Genomic DNA, 22,336 nt, shown 5'->3' with positions numbered 1-22,336 from the left:
AGTTGGTAAATACTCACGTTGTGGGTCACAGCCTAGTAATTCCAGCCTGAGGGCCATGCCATCGGCCGAACCGCGCTCGGGATATACGCTCAGGAAACGCGTCATCAGGGGCTCGAAAGTACGGACCTCTGGGGTGTCGTGGTTCTGGTTTCCAAGGAACACCTGCAAAGGGATGAAATAAAAAGACAAGAGCAAACATGAGCATTTGTACATCATCTCTTCTACCAAAAATTTAAAACAATTAAAAAAATACCATTAATTTACGTCAACAGCAAAGATATTCCAGTATTAAAGTAGTTGGCTACTATAGATTGTACAACAACCCCTCTCTCACCTTAGATTTGTTGCTGTTCTTCTCCAGCAGGTAGCTCCACTCTAATCCGCTGCTGTACGCCAACTTAAATTTGCGAATGAACATGTTCTTGTCCTTGAGCCTCCCACCCTGCAAGATGATTGCAGTGACCCACCGAGGAAAGCCCAGGTCCAATCCCAACCATGGACTGTGCCCCGAACCTTGAGGCGTGGGCACTATCCAGCCATTACGGCCCGTCAGCAGCCTTGCAGACTCGGGTAGCCAGCCCCTCTCCACCTCAGGCCACACTGAGATCTGAGAGTCTGAGATTTGACCAGAGACCATTCCCAACATAGAGGAGCATGAAGAGTCTAGGGAGGAAGAGACAGAGGAGATGTTTATATTAGTACTGTAAGTCGCTTTGGATAAAAGCGTATGCTAAATACCAAAAATGTACACGTACTCCACAGTGCCACCTTCATTAGAAGGGGTGTCCACATACTTTTGACTTTAAAGTACAGTACCTGAGATCTTGCAGCCATACAGCTCGAAGCGCATGCAAATGCCCTGTTCCCAGGTCAGCGGTTTAACCCGAACGTAGCGGGTCAGCGTGGGTTTGGAGAGGAAGGCTCGAACCTCGTCAGTAGGGTTGTGATTGCCTGTAAACACCTGACAGAGAAACCACATCATAAACAGCCCATATGATTTAACCAATAGCGAGACAAGACAAAGAACACGAGGGGGAGCTAGACTTAAAACATGGACGACTAGGCTAAAGGCTAATGCTAAGCAAACAGCTATGCTAAGTAATACATGGAAATGTTCAGAATCAATCCCTAAACCTACATGAAACCCTAAACTGTACTAAACAAGGAATTTTAAATCCTAAGCTAAAGCTAAGCTAACCGCTAACAAGAACATGAAGGGCAAGACACCATAGGAAGCACCAAGACAAGGACTAAGATTCTACTTAGTACAGGCTAGTACAAGGAACATTGATATCTAGGTCAGGCTAGAACAAGACACATGGACTAAGGCTAACTAACCAAGAAGCTAGATCTCAAGGTCAGGCTACAAATGCACATGGATATGAAGGTTTTATGAGCAAGCTAGAACAAGGCGGTTTTAAGGCTAAGTTGAGCAAGTTGAATTGTGAATGGATTTCTGACTTTTTGAAGGGTATTTGGGTCTGGTTGCCTCTAACTGGACCATAAACACTGCCGCATGACCCTGGGTTCACCTGTCTACACTCTTCACACACACATTCCTGCCTCAGTTTACACACCATGACACCCCTAATTAGCCAGTAGTAGTTCAAGTAGTTCAAGCCTGAACTCTGGAATCACATCAACTCTTCCCCTCCCAGCAAAGGATTATCTCTGGCCTCTTACCTTGTGCTTGGTGCCATCTTTGATCATGATCCAGTCCTCCCCGTTTGTGCTTATACTGACTTTGTAGCTCTTCACGTAATAGGCTTTCTTAGTTTCTATAGAAATGGCTCCTTGGGTTCCTATAGCTGAAACGTACCACAGGAAACCAAGATCCACCTGGAGGAGAAAAATACAAAGAGTCAAAAGAATGGCTGAATAATCAAGAAAGAAACTTAAACCTTGGTGTGCAACCTGGATTCTGGAACTATAAACTGATCCAGCATGCTTTGTTAGCCCCCTGCTGTTCATTAATGGTCAGGACTCTCCCAGGACCACCACAGAGCAGGTATTATTTGGGTGGTGGGTCATTCTCAGCACTGCAGTGACACTGACATGGTGGTGGTGTGTTAGTGTGTGCTGTGTTGTGCTGGTATGGATCAGACACAGCAGCACTGCTGGAGTTTTTAAACACCTCACTGTCACTGCTGGATTGAGAATAATCCACCAACCAAAAATATCCAGCCAGCAGCACCCTGTGGGCAGCGTCCTGTGACCACTGACGAAGGTCTAGAAGATGACCAACTCAAACAGCAGCAATAGATGAGCGATCGTCTCAGACCTTACATCTGCAAGGTGGAGCAACTAGGTAGGAGTGTCTAATAGAGTGGACAGTGAGTGAACACGGTGTTTAAACTCCAGCAGCGCTGCTGTGTCTAATCCACTCATACCAGCACAACACACACTGTTGTGCTGAGAATAATCCACCACCCAAATAATACCTGCTCTGTGGTGGTCCTGTGGGGGTCCTGACCATTGAAGAACAGCATGAAAGGGGGCTAACAAAGAATGCAGAGAAACAGATGGACTACAGTCAGTAATTGTAGAACTACAAAGTGCTTCTATATGGTAAGTGGAGCTGATTGATTTGATTACATTTATGAAATCTTGAACTCTCAAGTTAGAATCTCAGCTGTGTTGTTGACCTGGCTGGGCATCCAACAGGCATACTTGGCTGTGCCCGAGGGAGGGAGTTCGAATGGGTTCTTTATTGCTGCTGCAAAAGTGGCCTCTGCTGTCTGGCTGAGAAACCTGCACAAGGGACGGATGATTTACTGATAGCAGTGTGTGACGCCATCTCTGACAGGTGAAAAAAATTGGCCAGCAATTGCATGTGTGTCCTATCATACATGATCAGTATGGGGCCCTGCAGTGGTAGAGGAAATCAAGGCTGGGGAATTAGACATGACTAAATTTGAGAAAAAGGGGGAAAATGCCCAAACAAAACTAGCATTAAGATTTTCCTTGATTGGAACTACCACACACAATCATAAAACAGCCCCAAAACATTATTTCTCCTTAACCAAACTTGAATTGCCTCTATTTTTGGGGGGGTTAATAGCATTTTCCTGACCACCAAAACAGATTAATTAATAACAGATTCGTTTATGAGACTTTCAGGGGGTAAAATATGAAAAAATGCAAAAGTATTGCTTCAGCTCTAAGAGATATCAGACTTCAGCCCCAGCATTAGCTGTTAGCATCAATTTCAGTACCAGTTTTTACAGGTTCAGCACGACTCAGACACACATAGGAAGCAAAAATAATAAATTAATAAAGTATTATGTGTTATGGCATCAGTATAACACAAAAGTCTGCACTATCTCCTTTACAAAATTGCTTTATTTAGGCTAGCATGAAAAAACGGAGACCTGCTAAGTTCATATGCTAGTCATAGCACTATTTAGCCAACAGATGGCAGCCATGCCGAGCCTGTGTACCACTACCTACCCAGATATACCTCAGGTCTGGACCTAGTAACAACTAAAAATAAGCAATTCCCTTTCTTTCAGCAGTGACTTTGCAACAAAGACAAAGATCTGATGATCCATTAAGAGTAAATACATTTATCATTTGGACAATCTCAAATCAGAAAAAGTTGGGACAGCATGGAAATGCAAATAATAGAAAAACACAGAGTTTCTTACATCTACTTTGACTTTTATTTGATTACAGACAGGATGAACCTGAGATATTTCATTTATTAATAAACATCCATTCCTGCATTTCAGGCCTGCAACACATTCCCAAAAAAGTTGGGACTGTAAAGCATTTACCACTTTGTAATGCTGCCATTCCTTTTCACCACACTTAAAAGACGTTTTGGCACCGAGGATATCAAGTGATTTAGTGTTTGGGGTTTTATTTTGTCCCATTCCTCCTGCAAACACGTCTTAAGATGTGCAGGCAGTCCAGTACCCGTACCCTGTTCTTCCACAGCCGTGCCTTTGTAATGTGTGCAGCATGTGGTTTTGCATCGTCTTGTTGAATAATGCATGGACGTCCCTGGAAAAGATGACATCTTGAAGGCAGCACATGTTGCTCTAAGATCTCAATGTACTTTTCTGCATTAATGCTGCCATCACAGATTTGTAAATTACCTTTGCCAAGGGCACTGACACGCCCCCATACCATGACAGACCCTGACTTTTGGACTTGTTGCTGATAACAGTCTGGATGATCCTTTTCATCTATGGTCCGGAAGATGGAATGCTGATTCATCTGACCACAATCCACTGTGTGATGGTCCGCCCTAGATGCCTCTGAGCCCAGAGAAGTCGACGCCGCTTCTGGACATGGTTAACATAAGGCTTCGTTTTAAGTGGCATTTGTGCATCGTATTTTTCACCTCAATAGTAGTCCTAAACTGCCCTCGTCCCAACTTTTTTTGGAATGTGTTGCAGGCCCGAAATGCAGGAATGGAGGTATATTAACAAATAAAATGAAGTTGAGTATCTCAGGTTCATCCTGTCTGCAATGAAATAAAAGTCAAAGTAAATGTAAGGAACACTGCATTTTTATTTTATTTGCATTTTTGATTCTGTCCCAACTTTTTCTGAATTTAAATTCTACAACCACAAAGGCTGACAGCATCAAACGTAACTCAAACCAGCTGTTTTTCCATAATTTAGTCAAAACCAGAGGCAGACTGAGTCCATGACTATGAAAGAACATATTACAAAGGGTTCAGAATACCATCCATCATTCCTCTGGTGCCAATCCCAGTCTGAATGGTGAACGTTCTTTGATCTTCTGCCCTTTCATTACAGGGAGTGTTGAAATGATTTTATATTGTTACCCCACACCGCTCTTGAATGCTCGATTCTCAGTAAGATTCTGTTCATGAATTGTCTATTACAGCACATCACAGCTCTCAAACCACAGGTTAAAATTAAAACCTCGACTCTAATATTACTTATTCGGTGTTTCCATAGCAACAGTTAACTCCCATGGACACGTCTGGCGGACACGCCGTACGCCAATAAACAGGTTGAAAAATGGATCAGAAACGTAACTGTAAATGGAGTGGCATAATTTCAAGAAGGGTATTACACTGGGTTTACACTGATCAGCCATAACATTAAAACCACCTCCTTGTCTCTACACTCACAGTCACTTTGTAGTTCTACAATTACTGCCTGTAGTCCATCTGTTTCTCTGCATGCTTTGTTAGCCTCCTGTCATGCTGTTCTTCAATGGTCAGGACCCCCCACTGGACCACTACAGAGCAGGTATTATTTGGGTGGTGGATCATTCTCAGCACTGCAGTGACACTGACATGGTGGTGGTGTGTTAGTGTGTGTTGTGCTGGTATGAGTGAATCAGACACAGCAATGCTGCTGGAGTTTTTAAACACCTCACTGTCACTGCTGGGCTGAGAATAGTTCTTGTATGAAGTGCCGCAGCGGTAAAAACACACGCTGGAACCAGAGCTGGGATCTCGAATACATCGTATCGAATCTCAGCTCTGCCTGCCGGCTAGGCCGAGCGGCCACATGAACAACGATTGGCCTGTTGTTCAGATGGGCAGGACTAAGCCGGATAGGGTCTCTCTCTCTCTCATGACTGGTGCAATTACGACCTCTGCTGGCTGACTGATGGCGCCTGCACAGAGATGAGAAAAGAGTGCTCTAAGGGTGTGTCTCTCCGTACACGCAGCTAAGCTGCACTGCACTCGTCAAAGTGTAGGTGATAAGATGCATACGGCTGCTGCCCACGTGTCGGAGGGGGCATGGGTTAGCTTCGTTCTCCTCAATCAGAGCAGGGATCGGCATTGGTAAAGAGGAAGCATGACGCAATGGGGCAATTGGACGCAAATAGTCCACCAACCAGTATCCACCAATATCCAGCCAACAGCGCCCCGTGGGCAGCATCTTATGACCACTGATGAAGGTCTAGAAGATGACCAACTCAAACAGCAGCAAAAGACGAGTGTTCATCTCTGACTTTACATCTACAGCGTGGACCAACTAGGTAGAGTGTCTAATAGAGTGGACACACACTAACACACCACCACCATGTCATTATCACTGCAGTGCTGAGAAAGACCCACTACTTAAATAATACCTGCTCTGTAGTGGTCCTGTGGGGGTCCTGACCATTGAAGAACAAGGTGAAAGCAGGTTAAAACAGTATGTACAGAAACAGATGGATACAATGTGCTCCTTTATGGTAATAATAAGAGAGAATGATCCAAAAAGTAGAAATTGTCAAGGGGGTTAAAATTCCTACTGATGCAACCGACTGTAACAATCAGATGTGATATTTTTGAACCTTTGGTTGAGCCGCTCTGTGGCTGAGACAGTTTCGTCATCGACCTGGCTTTTATCTCAGTGCCTGGTAGGGTAAGTTTCAGGCTCTATAAGCTTGTGCCACACAGACTTGAAATGCAGGTCTGCCTATGTTTCTGTACCGTCCATTCCTTCAGGCTGTATGTGGCACACTGGTATGAGGCATCAAGACTGGAACTTATAATTGCATTGAGAAAGTAAGAAAAGTTATAAGTAGTGGATGACTGTGAGGCATCCAGGTTGCAGTATGTAATATAATAATACTAGCAATTATAGCAGGATGTGCTGTTATTTAAAACTAATTTACGTTGGATAGGTAACATATCAAATAACATTGTTGTTGATTATTTTCCTATAACAGCGCATCCTTTCATGCTTTATTTCCTACTTAGTTCCTTAGCTCGAGCAGTAAATCCAATAACCAGTGTTGTCCATGTCTAGATTCTCAATGTGGCAAAGAAATAAACCCTTGACTAAAGGGGTCTTGGCACCAAAGCAAAAGGTTTGGTGTCGGCCCAAATTTCTTTCTCTCATCATCTAATTGCTATTCCGCATTGTGCCAGCTCATGACAGCCAGGCCTCCAGATGAATTCAGACCCCAAACAAGCTTTAAAGACAGGCAGCACATGTTGCTCTAAGATCCTAATGTACTTTTCTGCATTAATGCTGCCATCACAGAAGTGTAAATGACCTTTACCAAAGGCACTGACACAGACCCGGGCTTTTTCATCTGACCTCAATACACGTTTCCACTGTGTGATGGTCCATCCTAGATGCCTCTGAGCCCAGAGAAGTTGACGCCGCTTCTGGACATGGTTAACATAAGGCTTCTTTTTGGCACAGTACAGTTATAAGTGGCATTTGTGCATGTAACTCTGTATTGTAGTGGTTAACAAAGGTTTGCCAAAGTAATCCCTCACCCATGTGGTTATATCAGCTATTGTTGATGAATCCAGCCCCAAACAAACTTTAATGACGCCTACACGGAGAACAATGGCAGGACGGACGAAAAGCCTGGCAAACCCAGCGTGCTCGGGCAGGCCGCAGATAAACAGTAAGAGGTCCTTCCTGTAAAAAACAGGATATTGCTGCGCGTCGAGATGACTGCAGGAATGCACCGCTAAGACGATCCGCATGACCGTGTTTTCTTAGGGAGCAGCTGGAGGCAAAGGCGGTCAGAGAGAACGTACTGTGTTTAGTGAGTCAATTTTCAGCTTCAGCTGGACTAAAATATCTGAGCCGTTTCTTAATCGTGAGCATCTGAGCATCCACAGTCAGGGGGTTATTGAATCTCAGAACGTAGACTTACTATAATGTCTTACATTTATTCTATCCCAGCCTATCCCAGCTTTTCAATGGGCGCAAGGCACACAGCAACACCCAGGACGGGGCGCCAGTCCATCGCAGGGCAGACACACCTACACACACATTCACCTATAAGTGTCTCCAGTTAACCTGATTGCATGTTTTTGGACCGTGGGAGGAAACCCACGCAGACACGGGGAGAACATGCAAACTCCGCACAGAAAGGACCCGGACCGCTCCGCCTGGGGATCGAACCCAGGACCTTCTTGCTGTGAGGCAACAGTGCTACCCCACCAAAGTGACTTACAGTACTGTGACAGTATACAGTCTAAGCAATTTAGGGTTAAGGGCCTTGCTCAAGAGCCCAACAGTAACAACCTAGCAGTGGTAAGGCTTGAACCAGCGACCTTTTGATTACTAGTCCAGTACCTTAACCACTAGGCTACAACTTTTCTCATGCTAGACTAATGTTATTAATTAAACTGAATTATTCTGGAGAGACATTATTTGTATAACATTTTACATGGTTTGAATAATGCCAGCATTATATAACAATAGTGACCATGATAGTAAATACAACCCCAAATCAGAAAAAGTTGGTACAGCATGGAAAATGCAAATAATTTCTTACATTTACTTTTTTTTTTTTTTTTGATTGCAGACAGGATGAACCTGAGATATTTCATGTCGTGTCTGGTCAACTTCATTTCATTTATTAATAAACATCCATTCCTGCATTTCAGGCCTGCAACACATTCCAAAAAAAGTTGGGACAGTAAAGCATTTACCACTATATCAGAGCCGTAGATAGAGAGAGTTGCGACACTCCTTGATCTCGCCGCTACGCGGTCACGTGGTTCATGTAACCCTCAATAGTTCCAAACAAACCCGGCGCTGTCATGTTCTCAAATGGGACAGGCAGCAGTAAATGAAATATTGAACGGCAAATAATAAACATTTGTACAATTTCTGGGTATTTTCAACTGCGTTTACATTTACTGCATCTGCTTTAATGTCAATTTGGTATATAAAGTGGAAGATTGATGTTTATAATGATTTGTTAATAGGTCGTTCTTGTTAACACACAGTACATTATATTAGCATACATTACATAATGGGATATCATTAAGTAATAGAGACAATATACAGTACAGAGATTAAAGTTTTTTATGTTTTGTTTTTGCATAAACTAATCTCCTTTCACTTTCCTGAGGATTCATAATAATAATCATTTTGGCTAAACACTAAGTCATGTGCTGGATTCATAAGGTTTACCTGCACTGAATGAACAGATTGATAAACACATTACCGTACCAAAAACATTATAGTGCAGGTACATGAAAAAGCATTCATTCATCTCTTATTTGATGAGTGATTAATAATTGATTCCTACATGTAATACATTAATGAATTCATTATGAATATGCACTAGTTCATTTTGTCTAATGTAAGTGGTGGACAAGGTACACAAACCATGTAGTTGAGTTAAAGTAGAGATATCCAAGGTAACATATTACTCCAGTAAAAGTAGTAGTAAAAGTAAAAATACCTCCACTAAAGTACTAAACTAAATTTACCTTCAAATGTACTTAAGTATGAAAGTAAAAGTATAATGATTTATTGTGGTTCTAATGTTTTATGATCATTTCTGTAACAAGACTCTTGATTAATCAACTCATTTTAGGTGAAAAGACTCGTGTGTCATTAATTAAGCTTAACTGACTAAGCTAAATTGGGTTATACCTATTAATTAAGATAAACATGTAACATTTAGTGCTGAGCAAATGCTAAACAATAACAGTATTAAGTATATTAATGACATTAAATTCATAATTTTTTTTAAACAAAGCAACATACAGCTAAACATTTTTGATAAGTAGTGGAAATGAATGGGGCTCTATGGGTTGTTTGGAACTATACAGAGCTCCACAACCCGGAAGCTGCGCAGAAAATATGTCCCGCCCCCTTTCCAACGGTTCCATATGGGAGTGTCGCCACTCTGTTCTCTCTACCGCTCTGCACTATATTAATGCTGCCATCACAGAAGTGTAAATCACCTTTACCAAGGGCACCGACACAGCCCCATACCATGACAGATCCTGACTTTTTCATCTGACCACAACACACGTTTAGACTGTGTGATGGTCCATCCTAGATGCCTCAGAGCCCAGAGAAGTCGACGCCGCTTCTGGACATGGTTAACATAAGTCTTCTTTTTTGCACAGTAAAGTTTTAAGTGGCATCTGTGCAATCTGGCATCTGTATTGTAGTGCTTGACAAAGGTTTGCCAAAGTAATCCCTCACCCATGTGGTTATATCAGCTATTGTTGAGTGGCGGTTCTTGATGCAGTGCCGTCTGAGGGCTCGAAGATCACGGGCGTTCAGCTTAAGCTTGCGCCCTTGGCCTTTACACACTGAAGTACCTCCCGATTCCTTGAATCGTTTAATGATATTATGCACTGTAGAGGGAAAATATGCAAATCCCTTCCAATCGTTCTTTGAGGTGCATTGTTTGCTCATCAAAGACTCGGCCCTTCCTGGATGCTGCTTATGTATTAAACTATGATTACAATCACCTGTTTGGAATCACATCATTATTTAGTTTTTTTCACCTCATCACTAGTTCTAAATTGCCCCCGTCCCAACTTTTTTTGGAATGTGTTGCAGGTCTGAAATGCAGGAGTAGATGTTTATTAACAAATGAAATGAAGGTGAGGTTCAAGTTCAAACTGTTTGCAATTAAATTAAAGTCAAAGTAAATGTAAGGAACACTGTGTTTTTATTTTATCTGCATTTTCCATACTGTCCCAACTTTTTTTGATTTGGAGGGTACATATAAAACAAGCCAAATAATATGTTTTGTTGAATTTCTGCACATAATAATTTGTTATTTGTTGTTATTCGATTTATTAATTAACTGTCTGTTTTACCACCCTTTTATCCTGGTCAGGGTTGCAGTGGGTACGATTCATTGGACGAAAAGCAGACTTTCAAATAAAACAAACAAATAAAACCTGCTAAAGACTATCTATTTTAGTCCACCAGTTTCCTGGAGCGTACTCGATACAATCTAATGAAGGGTCAATATGTTTTAGGCTCAATTAAGTCTGATCAGCTCTAATTACTGTTAGCTAATTAGCGAGCAAAGCAATCTGCTGAATGTGTTAAATTCCTCTCTCTCTTTATTCCTGTCCTTTCATCCTTAAAGACATTGTTCCTCAGACTTGAACGAGCTCTCCAGATGGGCTTGTTTTCCTGATGACGTGAGAGACGTCAGCCTGACACCGGTCTATAAATAAGTCCTTACTATGGAAGGAAACACATCCCTTGTCTACGCTAATGGAAACCATAACATGTCAATCAGGAAGCTAAAACAATCCCCTAGTAATTTTGTGTAGCACGCTGGTGTCAGTATGAGGCAAGTAAACAGCCTGCCGATGGCTGCCAATGCGACGATTGTAGTGATTGCAGTTCCATAATTTGAAGTAAGTTGAAAACACAGCTGATAAACATATAAAAGGTCAATTCCAACAAATAAATTGTAGTTTTTAATGTCACGACGTGTATTCATCCATTCTAGAACTGTGACCAGTGGCACCATGCTGGTACTGTATGTTCAGAACTGTCTTAAACTTGCTGTAAAAGTCTTTTGGCCCATGTACTGTAGACCTATAGAGGGATTGCGTCAGTTCACACTACATGACTTTCAAAGTGTTCAAATCGCTGTACAGGTCACACTACACAACGGGATCTCTTGTAATCGGGAGTCTTTTAAGTCGCTGTGGTTTTCACACTACACGACTGATCGGCGATAGGGGGTCACACACTACACGATCACCATGAGAAATCGCAGACGAGTATGTCTGGTCCCCCAAATTACAGTCAAATGTAGGAACATCCTTGAAGAAGATCTCCTCCATATGGCACACAAACTCAGTCAGTGGTTTTGACTTTTGACACATCAATGACCCAAAGCATACAGCCAAAACAACACTACAGTGGCTTTTGAATTTATTATGTCCTTAAGTGTCCAAGCCAAATCCCAGACGTAAGACCTGTCAAAGCTTGTGAGAGTTTGTCACGCGTAACTACGTAACTAATGTTAACACATGCTGACTTTTGTTGTCTACAAGTCATTTTTTGCGAGTCACGAGTCGGCAGTGGTGGGGCTTGAACCAGCGACCTTCTCATTACTAGTCCAGTACCTTAACTGCTAGGCTACATCCTGCCCTGCAGTATTCTTAACAGACTACTAGTCCCCGTTACTAAACAGCACCCCATAGGATGATGCTTCAACCACCACGTATTTGCAAGGTGACGTCCAGTGCCTGTTTTTGCCAGACAAAGCGCTTGCTCTTGTGCCCAGATACAAGCTATAGAGAAGCTATAGTGTCCTATATGGGCTGGCTTATTCCTTTTACTCGATCGTCAAAAAACGCAGGGGTCTGAATACTTTCCGACTCCATTGTATGCACGACAGCCATAATAAATCTGATTCAGAAAATAGACCTATAAATAGACGTACCTGTATCCATTCCCTCGCCGAGTCTTCCGATGGCGTCCAGCCATTATTGGGGTAGTTCAGTCGCGAGCGGTAAGGAGCCCAGCTGGGATTGTACTGAGACGAGGCTGTAATTCTCTCGTCGCTTATTTCACCAGACTCCATCCCCAAAGGAGTAAGACACTCATCTGTAACCCATACGTAAAAACCTTAGTCTGCAATTCTAAGGCGGTTGCATTAAGAAACGGATATACTGCAGTTATTCTCTGCTGGGACTTGTAGTAATGAAGAAAGACTAGGCTGAAATATTGTTTTCTGTAGATGTTTTAACATTTATTAAATTAAATACAGCTAGGGATTCCCAAAGAAGCTTGGATATAAGTAAGTACTTGACAAATGGAGGTGAAACAGCATTAAAAATAAACAAACTATTATTTTTTATAAGGATTGTATGAAATTCCAATGTTCAAAGGATAAATAGTCCAGATATCTTTTCTTTTCACCATTGTAGAAGCTTTTCTCATAGTAAGGAACATACCCCAACCAGGCATATCATTATGAGCACTGACAGGTGAAGTGAATAACACTGATTATCTCTTCATCACGGTAACTATTAGTAGGTGGGATATATTAGGCAGCAAGTATGCATTGACGTAAGGATTTGAGCGAGTTTGACAAGAGCCATATTGTGATGGTTATACGACTGGGTCAGAGCATCTCCAAAACTGCAGCTCTTGTGGGGTGTTCAGTATCTATCAAAAGTGGTCCAAGGAAGGAACAGTGGTAAACCGGCGACAGGGTCATGGGCGGCCAAGGCTCATTGATGCACGTGGGGAGCGAAGGCTGGCCCGTGTGTTCCGATCCAACAGATGAGCTACTGTAGCTCAGATTGCTGAAGAAGTTAATGCTGGTTCTGATAGAAAGGTGTCAGACACCATGCCTCGACCATGCCTGATCGGTGTACATTGCATTCGGAATCCCAGCTCTGGTGTGCTAGGGTATTTTATCGCTGCGCAAACTGAACAAGAATGACAATATATATATATATTGGTATTTTCTGACTTTGGTTGATGTACCAATGGTTGATGATTCTGGTGAACTAGTGGTGGGAGCTTCCTCTCCTTGGTCTACTTCAGTGGAGTCTACATCAACAACTGAATCACAATCTTTTGTAGTCGCCATCCGCTGACGTTTGGACTTTTGCAAATGGAGAAATCAAATATGTGCCCAACGTTGACTATCGGCAGTTTAAAATAGATCTATACATTATGACATCACACACAAGAAATTTCCCATATGCCAACAGCCTATTGATTTTCCTGTCCAATTACATGTGATTCTTTTTTATTTAGCCCCTCTTATGCTCACAGTGCGCCCCTGATAAAATAATTATAATTAATTATAATTATTATAACAATTTCTATTACTAAGTGACATTAAAAAGTTCAGAGCGAGAATGTTATACTAACCGCCTTGTTTCCGGATGGGATCCGGGTTGTATCGGACGCTGTAATTGGCTAAAAATCCTTCTCTTGCGATGGCACTGTCAGTGTGAATGGTGAGGGACAAGATGCCAGTGTGAGCTACCACCTGGCCAGGACTTCTGGAACCACAGTATCTTCCGATATGGGGGCCAACTGAAAGAGAAGGGGGAAAATGAGCTAGTAAAATAATTCTAGATCATGTATATGAATCAGCGACAACATAAACAACATGGATGGGTGGAGTAAGTGGCACCTGTCAAACCAAGGGGTGGGATATAATATGCAGTGAATGAACAGTCAGTTCTTGAAGTGTTGGAAGCATATGAATGGGCAGATGTAAGGATCTAAGGGACTTTAACAAGGACCGAATTGTCAAGGCTAGACAACTGGGTAAGAGCATCTCTAAAAAGGTGGCATGGGAGATCAATCAATTAACCAAGAATAGGTTCATGGGCACCCAAGGCTCACTAATGCTGGTCCAATCTCCCAGCATGTGAAATGGACCCACCTCCCATAGAGATGGGCAGAGGGGGCATGGTTACAGAATCATGCCTGTCTGCATTGCCATTTTCTTAACTCACAGTTAATTCACTCCAGGTGGAAGTGTTTATATTTATCACGGTTTCTTCCTCAAAGATTTGCTGGCTCCTCGGTTGGCAACCTGCTTTTCTTTGAAACCGTGATGCCAGGCTCATATCACTCTAATATTGTATCAAGCAGTACTGGATACTACCTAATTAACCACTAAGTCAATGTTTTAACCCATTGTGGACATCTTCACCATCCATCCATCCATCCCTCCATCCATCCAGTTATATTACCTGTGGGGTATCCATCCCAGATCTCCACGTGGTCGAATCGGCAAGTGGCTTCATGCGCCGGCATGCTGTCGGGCTCCATGTCAAAGCTCTCGAACTCCAAAACGATCTCTGCCATCTTTGGCGCGAAGATGATGAAGGTGCATTCCAGGTTGTGGGGGTATTTATTAGGGAAGCCTGGTGTTTGTATAGTCCCTTTAGGAGCCGTTACGTTTCTCGAACATTCTGTGACTGAGAAGAAGGAGAAATAACATTAAAATCCTATTACGATAAAATTTGATTTGCATAAAAAGTAGGACAGTGAAAAGTGTTATTTATGTAAATTGAATCCCGTCCAATCCATCATCAGATCAGCAGTTTTTTTCTTTTTTAACAGCTACAACATATGGTGTAGAAATAAGACCTGATATTACAAATAATGTGTTAATCAATGTGTTGTTACCAAGATACCAGAATATTCAGGGTAAACAGTTTCATAACTTTTCCTGAGTTTGCTGGAAATGCTTTTTTTCATATTGTCTTATCCCAAACCCAAGCCAAAGGTTTAGTCAAGTATTGTCAGAGTTTAAAACAGACGCCCTTTAAAATATTCCGCTAGCGCACCACCGCTTGGATTCTGATCTCTTTACGTTGTTCATTTTTACGGAAAATCCAAAATCTAAAACACAGCAAAAAAAAATCATAACCACTGCTTACCTTAGCTTATGTTCTTCCAGATGTTATTGAATTTATTAGCGTGTGTCCTATTAGGAATATAATCCGTTATTTTGTAAATGTGCTTATAATTAAAAACCTCCAAACTTTTCCCGGTTGTGAGGTAAAACACGAACTCGTTAGAAAGCCAATCAAGCGTTTCATTAAGACATCATCTGTGTGACGCAAACTGAATATAATAATAATAATAATAATACATTTTATTTATATAGCGCTTTTCAAGATACTCAAAGACGCTTTACATAAGACAAATAATCAAAACAAATACGTACATACACCATACAAATCATAGTATATAGAATATACGCAAATAACAGCATTTCTTACTAACAGTTCAAATCAGAAGGTCTGATTGGTTCAGAAAGCGTTTTTTCAACCATTAGCGCCAATTCTGTAGGAGCGTTCCATTCACACCAGTTGTTCCTGTGAAGTGCACTGCGTAGGGTATTCCATCATTTTAAGTGAGATTCCAATCCAAAGGTAACGAAAATGTTCAAATGAAGTGAATTTCAAACTGTGTAGGGAGTAGGGAGCGACGCTTCATCACTACGCCGGAAGCTGGCTGTAACATTTACCCATTGTTGTGGGTTACGACGGCTATAGATACACAGTATATATATAATTGTCACACGTAACTAATGTTAACACATGCTGACGCTAGGGACTCTTGTTGTTCACGAGTCATGAGTCAAATCCGAGTCATTTAAAACGAGTCCGAGTCGAGTCTGAAGTCACTGTGTGTGCCATCCCCATCTCTGCTTTATACCTTATGAGAACATGAACGACCATAAAACAATATAATGCTTTTCCAGTCATCTACAGTCCAATCACAGCTGTGTTAAGCCCACTCAAAGCAATTACTGAAATGAAACTAGCTATAGAACCCTAGCCTCTATGCACGCGCGTATTAAATAAGTAAAGTATGTGTGTTCATGACGGGGTGTCCGACCTCCTCTGTGAACCTCGTAGCGGACGCTGAATCCGGCGCCGTTGGTCTCGTAGTCTGAGGTAAATCTGATGAGTAGCGAGTTTCCAGACGAGGTGATGGGAGACGGAGCAATCTTACCGCAGTACTTCCCCACCATCGGCGCCTTCTCACTGTCGCCGTCGTACACCTCTACGAAATCGTACCTACACACACACACACACAATACCATAAAACCCTTGTTATTACCACCCTAAAGCGGAAATGGAGCAATATGATATTAGAAACCAAGTCTTCTTATACTTTAAACATTGTGTCTTAAATTTGCAAATAAGAACGAGTTTGAAACAATTGATAACATCGATAAACCAGCCACAGCTGTGTCCCCCCGTAAGGGCTTCATGTCCTAATTCTTTCTACTGAATTACAAACACAGGGATTTACCACACCGTATCTAAAACTACAATGTTTACAGTAAAATCGACTCTCATTTTTTTAGCCGTTTGCTACGTGGGTTATCAGATCTCTCCAAAAGACTATTTGTATAAGATGTGCTTTCTGATTAGACAAAATGTTGACAAAATAAAACATGCTGTACACGATTAAGTGTTCAGAAATAACGTTGGCGCAGAAACTGTACCATCTGTGTGGAGTTTTTGAGCTTCAGTGTTCGTTCCACTCTCGTTCATAATTAAAGCAAGAGCTTTCTCTTTGAGATTACGTTGGCGTTAATTTTGGTGTTAGCCAATTATAATAACAATAACAACAACAATATTGTTACCACGTCTGTTTTACCATCGTTTTATCCTAGTCAGGGTCGTGGTGGGTGCGATTCACTGGGAAAAATGTAGGAAACACAACGGACAGGTTGCCAATCGAGAGCACCCTCAGGAAACCCATGCAGTCATGAGGAGAACATGCATATATATATATATATATATATAATATACTGTATATATATATATACACACTGATCAGCCATAACATTAAAACCACCTCCTTGTTTCTACACACACTGTCCATTTTATCAGCTCCACTTACCATATAGAAGCACTTTGTAGTTCTACAATTACTGACTGTAGTCCATATGTTTCTCTACATGCTTTGTTAGCCTGCTTTCACCCTGTTCTTCAATGGTCAGGACCACCACAGAGCAGGTATTATTTGGGTTGTGGATCATTCTCAACACTGACTGGTGGTGGTGTGTTAGTGTGTGTTGTGCTGGTATGAGTGGATCAGACACAGCATTGCTGTCACTGCTGGACTGAGAATAGTCCACCAACCAAAAACATCCAGCCAACAGCGCTCTGTGGGCAGCGTCCTGTGGGCAGCGTCCTGTGACCACTGATGAAGGTCTAGATGATGACCAACACGAACAGAAGCAATAGATAAACGATCGTCTCCGACTTTACATCTACAAGGTGGACCAACTAGGTGGGAGTGTCTAATAGAGTGGACGGTGAGTGGACACTGTATTTAAAAACTCTGATCCACTCATACCAGCACACCACACACTAACACACCACCACCATGTCAGTGTCACTGCAGTGCTGAGATTGATCCACCACCTAAATAATACCTGCTCTGTGGTGGCTCTGTGGGGGTCCTGACCACTGAAGAACAGGATGAAAGGGGGCTAACAAAGCATGCAGAGTAACGGATGGACTACAGTCAGTAATTGTAGAACTACAAAGTGCTTCTATATGGTAAGTTGAGCTGATAAAATGGACAGTGAGTGTAGAAACAAAGAGGTGGTTTTAATGTTATGCCTGATCAGTGTATATACGGTCATTTTATACTTTATTTTCCCAAGGAGTCTGTTTAAATGCTATTCTGGTCTAGGATTGGTTAAGAAACCTCTACAGGAGTACAGCTGTCACTAATGAGCATTGAGCTAACATCTGGAAATGTTCATTCTTTATAACTCATGTTATAAACACGACGTCACTGAGAACAGCCTTTTAAATATCTTGCGGGCGAGCCAGAAGTATCGCTCTTTAAAACAGAAGGCATTTCCTGTTGACCTTACACCCCTTTCTCTTTCACACAGTCACACACACACACACATTCAACTTAAGACACTGCGGGGTAGTTTTTTATGGCCTGGATGTGACCCCCTGTGTGGAATGAAGCATGATTCCTGCATGTTTCACATAGTTACTCAGCTAGGCGGCACCACCTAAAAGGATTTATTGTGTATTCTTTATTGTTTTAAGAATATCAGCTTTCACCGATTGGAGTAAAGATACGTTTTGGTTTATAAATGGAGTTAAAAGCTTAAACTGATACGTTTTATTTTCATTGCAAAACAAAAGCGTGCGATAATTCACGGCACAGCGGCCGAAATCCAAAACACAGCAAAAAACATCATAACCACTGCTTACCTTAGCTTATGTTCTTCCACATGCTATTACATTTATAACCGTGTGTCCCATTAGGAATAAAATCCATTATTTTGTAAATGTGCTTATAATTAAAAACCTCCAAACTTTTCCCGGTTGTGAAGTAAAACACGAACTCGTTAGAAAGCCAATCAAGCGTTTCATTAACAATCATCTGTGTGACGCAAACTGAATAAATGCAGATAACAGCATTTCTTACTAAAAATTACAATCAGAAGGTCTGATTGGTTCAGAAAGCGCTCTTTTAACCATTAGCGCCAATTCTGTAGGAGTGTTCCATTCACCCCATTTGCTCCTGTGAAGTGCACTACGTAGGGTATTCCACCATTTTAAGTGAGATTCCAATCCAAAGGTAACGGGAAATGTTTGCGGGTTAAGACGGCCGGAGCATCATTAGAAAGCAGAATATTTATAGTAATATAGTATATATTATATATACTGTAGTAATATACAGTACTATATATAATATAGTATAGTATATACAGTGTATCACAAAAGTGAGTACACCCCTCACATTTCTGCAGATATTTAAGTATATCTTTTCATGGGACAACACTGACAAAATGACACTTTGACACAATGAAAAGTAGTCTGTGTGCAGCTTATATAACAGTGTAAATTTATTCTTCCCTCAAAATGACTCAATATACAGCCATTAATGTCTAAACCACCGGCAACAAAAGTGAGTACACCCCTTGGTGAAAGTTCCTGAAGTGTCAATATTTTGTGTGGCCACCATTATTTCCCAGAACTGCCTTAACTCTCCTGGGCATGGAGTTTACCAGAGCTTCACAGGTTGCCACTGAAATGCTTTTCCACTCCTCCATGACGACATCACGGAGCTGGCGGATATTCGAGACTTTGCGCTCCTCCACCTTCCGCTTGAGGATGCCCCAAAGATGTTCTATTGGGTTTAGGTCTGGAGACATGCTTGGCCAGTCCATCACCTTTACTCTCAGCCTCTTCAATAAAGCAGTGGTCGTCTTAGAGGTGTGTTTGGGGTCATTATCATGCTGGAACACTGCCCTGCGACCCAGTTTCCGGAGGGGGGGTTCATGCTCTGCTTCAGTATTTCACAGTACATATTGGAGTTAATGTGTCCCTCAATGAAATGTAACTCCCCAACACCTGCTGCACTCATGCAGCCCCAGACCATGGCATTCCCACCACCATGCTTGACTGTAGGCATGACACACTTATCTTTGTACTCCTCACCTGATTGCCGCCACACATGCTTGAGACCATCTGAACCAAACAAATTAATCTTGGTCTCATCAGACCATAGGACATGGTTCCAGTAATCCATGTCCTTTGTTGACATGTCTTCAGCAAACTGTTTGTGGGCTTTCTTGTGTAGAGACTTCAGAAGAGGCTTCCTTCTGGGGTGACAGCCATGCAGACCAATTTGATGTAGTGTGCGGCGTATGGTCTGAGCACTGACAGGCTGACCCCCCACCTTTTCAATCTCTGCAGCAATGCTGACAGCACTCCTGCGCCTATCTTTCAAAGACAGCAGTTGGATGTGACGCTGAGCACGTGCACTCAGCTTCTTTGGACGACCAACGCGAGGTCTGTTCTGAGTGGACCCTGCTCTTTTAAAACGCTGGATGATTTTGGCCACTGTGCTGCAGCTCAGTTTCAGGGTGTTGGCAATCTTCTTGTAGCCTTGGCCATCTTCATGTAGCACAACAATTCGTCTTTTAAGATCCTCAGAGAGTTCTTTGCCATGAGGTGCCATGTTGGAACTTTCAGTGACCAGTATGAGAGAGTGTGAGAGCTGTACTACTAAATTGAACACACCTGCTCCCTATGCACACCTGAGACCTAGTAACACTAACAAATCACATGACATTTTGGAGGGAAAATGACAAGCAGTGCTCAATTTGGACATTTAGGGGTGTAGTCGCTTAGGGGTGTACTCACTTTTGTTGCCGGTGGTTTAGACATTAATGGCTGTATATTGAGTTATTTTGAGGGAAGAATAAATTTACACTGTTATATAAGCTGCACACAGACTACTTTTCATTGTGTCAAAGTGTCATTTTGTCAGTGTTGTCCCATGAAAAGATATACTTAAATATCTGCAGAAATGTGAGGGGTGTACTCACTTCTGTGATACACTGTATATATATATATCAATAATTGTCACACGTAACTAATGTAAACACATGCTGATGCTAATGTTTACGAGTCATTTTTTTGCGAGTCATGAGTCTGAAGTCGCTGTGTGTCACGAGTCTGAAGTCGCTGTGTGTGCTACTTATGTGCGACTCGGACTCGTTTCAAATGACTGACAGACTCGAGTCCCCATCTCGGTCATGCACTACCATCTGTAACTTAGGGGTTGATTAGCCAGCAGAGGCCACAATTGCAGTGGCAATGAGGAACCCGTTTGACCAATCGTCCCCCCAGAGACAGGCAACTGTGTCTGTGTGGACGTCTGGCTGGTTAATAGCACAACAGTGGAGATTTCAGCGGCAGTGGGCTAGCGCATTAGATCGCTGCTTTACCCAAGTGCCTACATATCTGGTATGACCTTAGTACAGGGGTATTCTGGAAAGGATTTACTGCCAAACTAAACAACTTAAAGAAAATTGGGAGGATACAAGCATCCCAGCTTAATGAATGGCATAATTGGCCATGTCTAAGGTAGGGAAGATCAGATGGGGCATCACCCCCTTCTGTTTGGTTGAGGTCCCGGTGGTGGAATTCTTAAGAATAGCGTGTTCCTTTGTGTGGATTACAACTCTCCGTAGGAGTCCACTGCTGGGTAGTAAAAAGTAGACCCCGTCGGCTTAACATGTGTCAAAGCATGTGTGTGCGCTAGTCTGCAAGCACTGGGAATGGGGGAGGGTTTAGGTGAAGGGAAAATGTCTAAATACCCAGGAATAGTAAAGTGAACACAGTCCTCTTTTTATCCTATGGAATACATTTAAGACGTATGGATTTGCTATTTGGCCATTAATACAGTTTATGAATGGATAATTAATCAAATCTCGGCTATACAGAAGCTACGTATGTCTTGTGTGTTAATCCTTTTTGTTCCTAGACTTACAGGACTCGCATTACAAGTCTGCACTCGCCTCTGTCCTGGGCTGCCCTCTTGGCCTCTCCTGACAATTTTGCCAATTATCTTCAGCTCTGCTTCCAGAGTCACATGCCATGCTAAAGGTGGGGCACTGGATGCCTGTTATCCACTGTGCAAGGTGTGTCTGATCCACTTCTGTCTTAACGATGGGTTCTAATATGGTGCGGTTCCCCACCAAGGGTCTTGGTTGGAAATCTGCTCTGGCCACAGGTGTTGTAGCTTGGGGTCTTGAACTCGGTGTGTTGCCAGGTTTTATCCCTGTAGAGCAGTATGGAGTTTGACATTTGAGAAAAGCATCAGTCTCAGTTTGGGGTGTTGGAACCGCCATGGCTTGGTAATCCAGGACTCAATGTCTTTAACGTTTCTCTGGTTTGGATGGCAATGCTGCCTAGATGTAACATCCAACAAGGCATCGGTGGGCATCGGATGCCTGTTATCCACTGCACAAGGTGTGTCTGATCCACTTCTGTTTTAACGATGGGTTCTAATATGGTGCGGTTCCCCACCGAGGGTTTTTGGTTGGAAATCTGCTCTGGCCACAGGCGTTAACAAAGACTTAAAGTTTGGGGTCTTGAACTCGGTGTGTTGCCAGGTTTTCCCCCCCTAGAGCAGTATGGAGTTTGACATTTGAGAAAAGCATCAGTCTCAGTTTGGGGTGTTGGAACTGCCAAGGCTTGGTAATCCAGGACTCAACGTCTTTACCGTTTCTCTGGTTTGGATGGCAATGCTGCCTAGGTGTAACGTCCAACAAGGCATCAATGGGGCATCGGATGCCTGTTATCCACTGCTCAAGGTGTGTCTGATCCACT

At 42.4% G+C, this 22,336-nt stretch overlaps 1 protein-coding gene across 2 annotated transcripts in view; it reads right to left on the bottom strand.

The window, feature by feature from the left end:
• The window catches only part of nrp1b (neuropilin 1b), a 42,347-nt gene that overhangs the window by 9,616 nt on the left and 10,395 nt on the right, over positions 1-22,336 (bottom strand). Inside the window, exons 3-10 of one of the 2 annotated variants that reach the window (XM_062987340.1) lie at positions 16,062-16,243; positions 14,402-14,629; positions 13,566-13,733; positions 12,121-12,284; positions 1,684-1,839; positions 817-961; positions 335-663; positions 18-162 (exon numbers count right to left, since the gene is read on the bottom strand). In XM_062987340.1, the coding sequence (XP_062843410.1) occupies positions 18-162; positions 335-663; positions 817-961; positions 1,684-1,839; positions 12,121-12,284; positions 13,566-13,733; positions 14,402-14,629; positions 16,062-16,243 (1,517 nt within the window). The remainder of the gene's footprint in view (positions 1-17; positions 163-334; positions 664-816; positions 962-1,683; positions 1,840-12,120; positions 12,285-13,565; positions 13,734-14,401; positions 14,630-16,061; positions 16,244-22,336) is intronic. The other variant, XM_062987341.1, reaches the window with a different exon arrangement.

This window comes from Trichomycterus rosablanca, chromosome 25 (genome assembly GCF_030014385.1).
Source record: "Trichomycterus rosablanca isolate fTriRos1 chromosome 25, fTriRos1.hap1, whole genome shotgun sequence".
NCBI lineage: Eukaryota > Metazoa > Chordata > Actinopteri > Siluriformes > Trichomycteridae > Trichomycterus > Trichomycterus rosablanca.
Note: the sequence above shows the minus strand (reverse complement) of the source record. Positions and strands in the feature narration are given on the sequence as shown.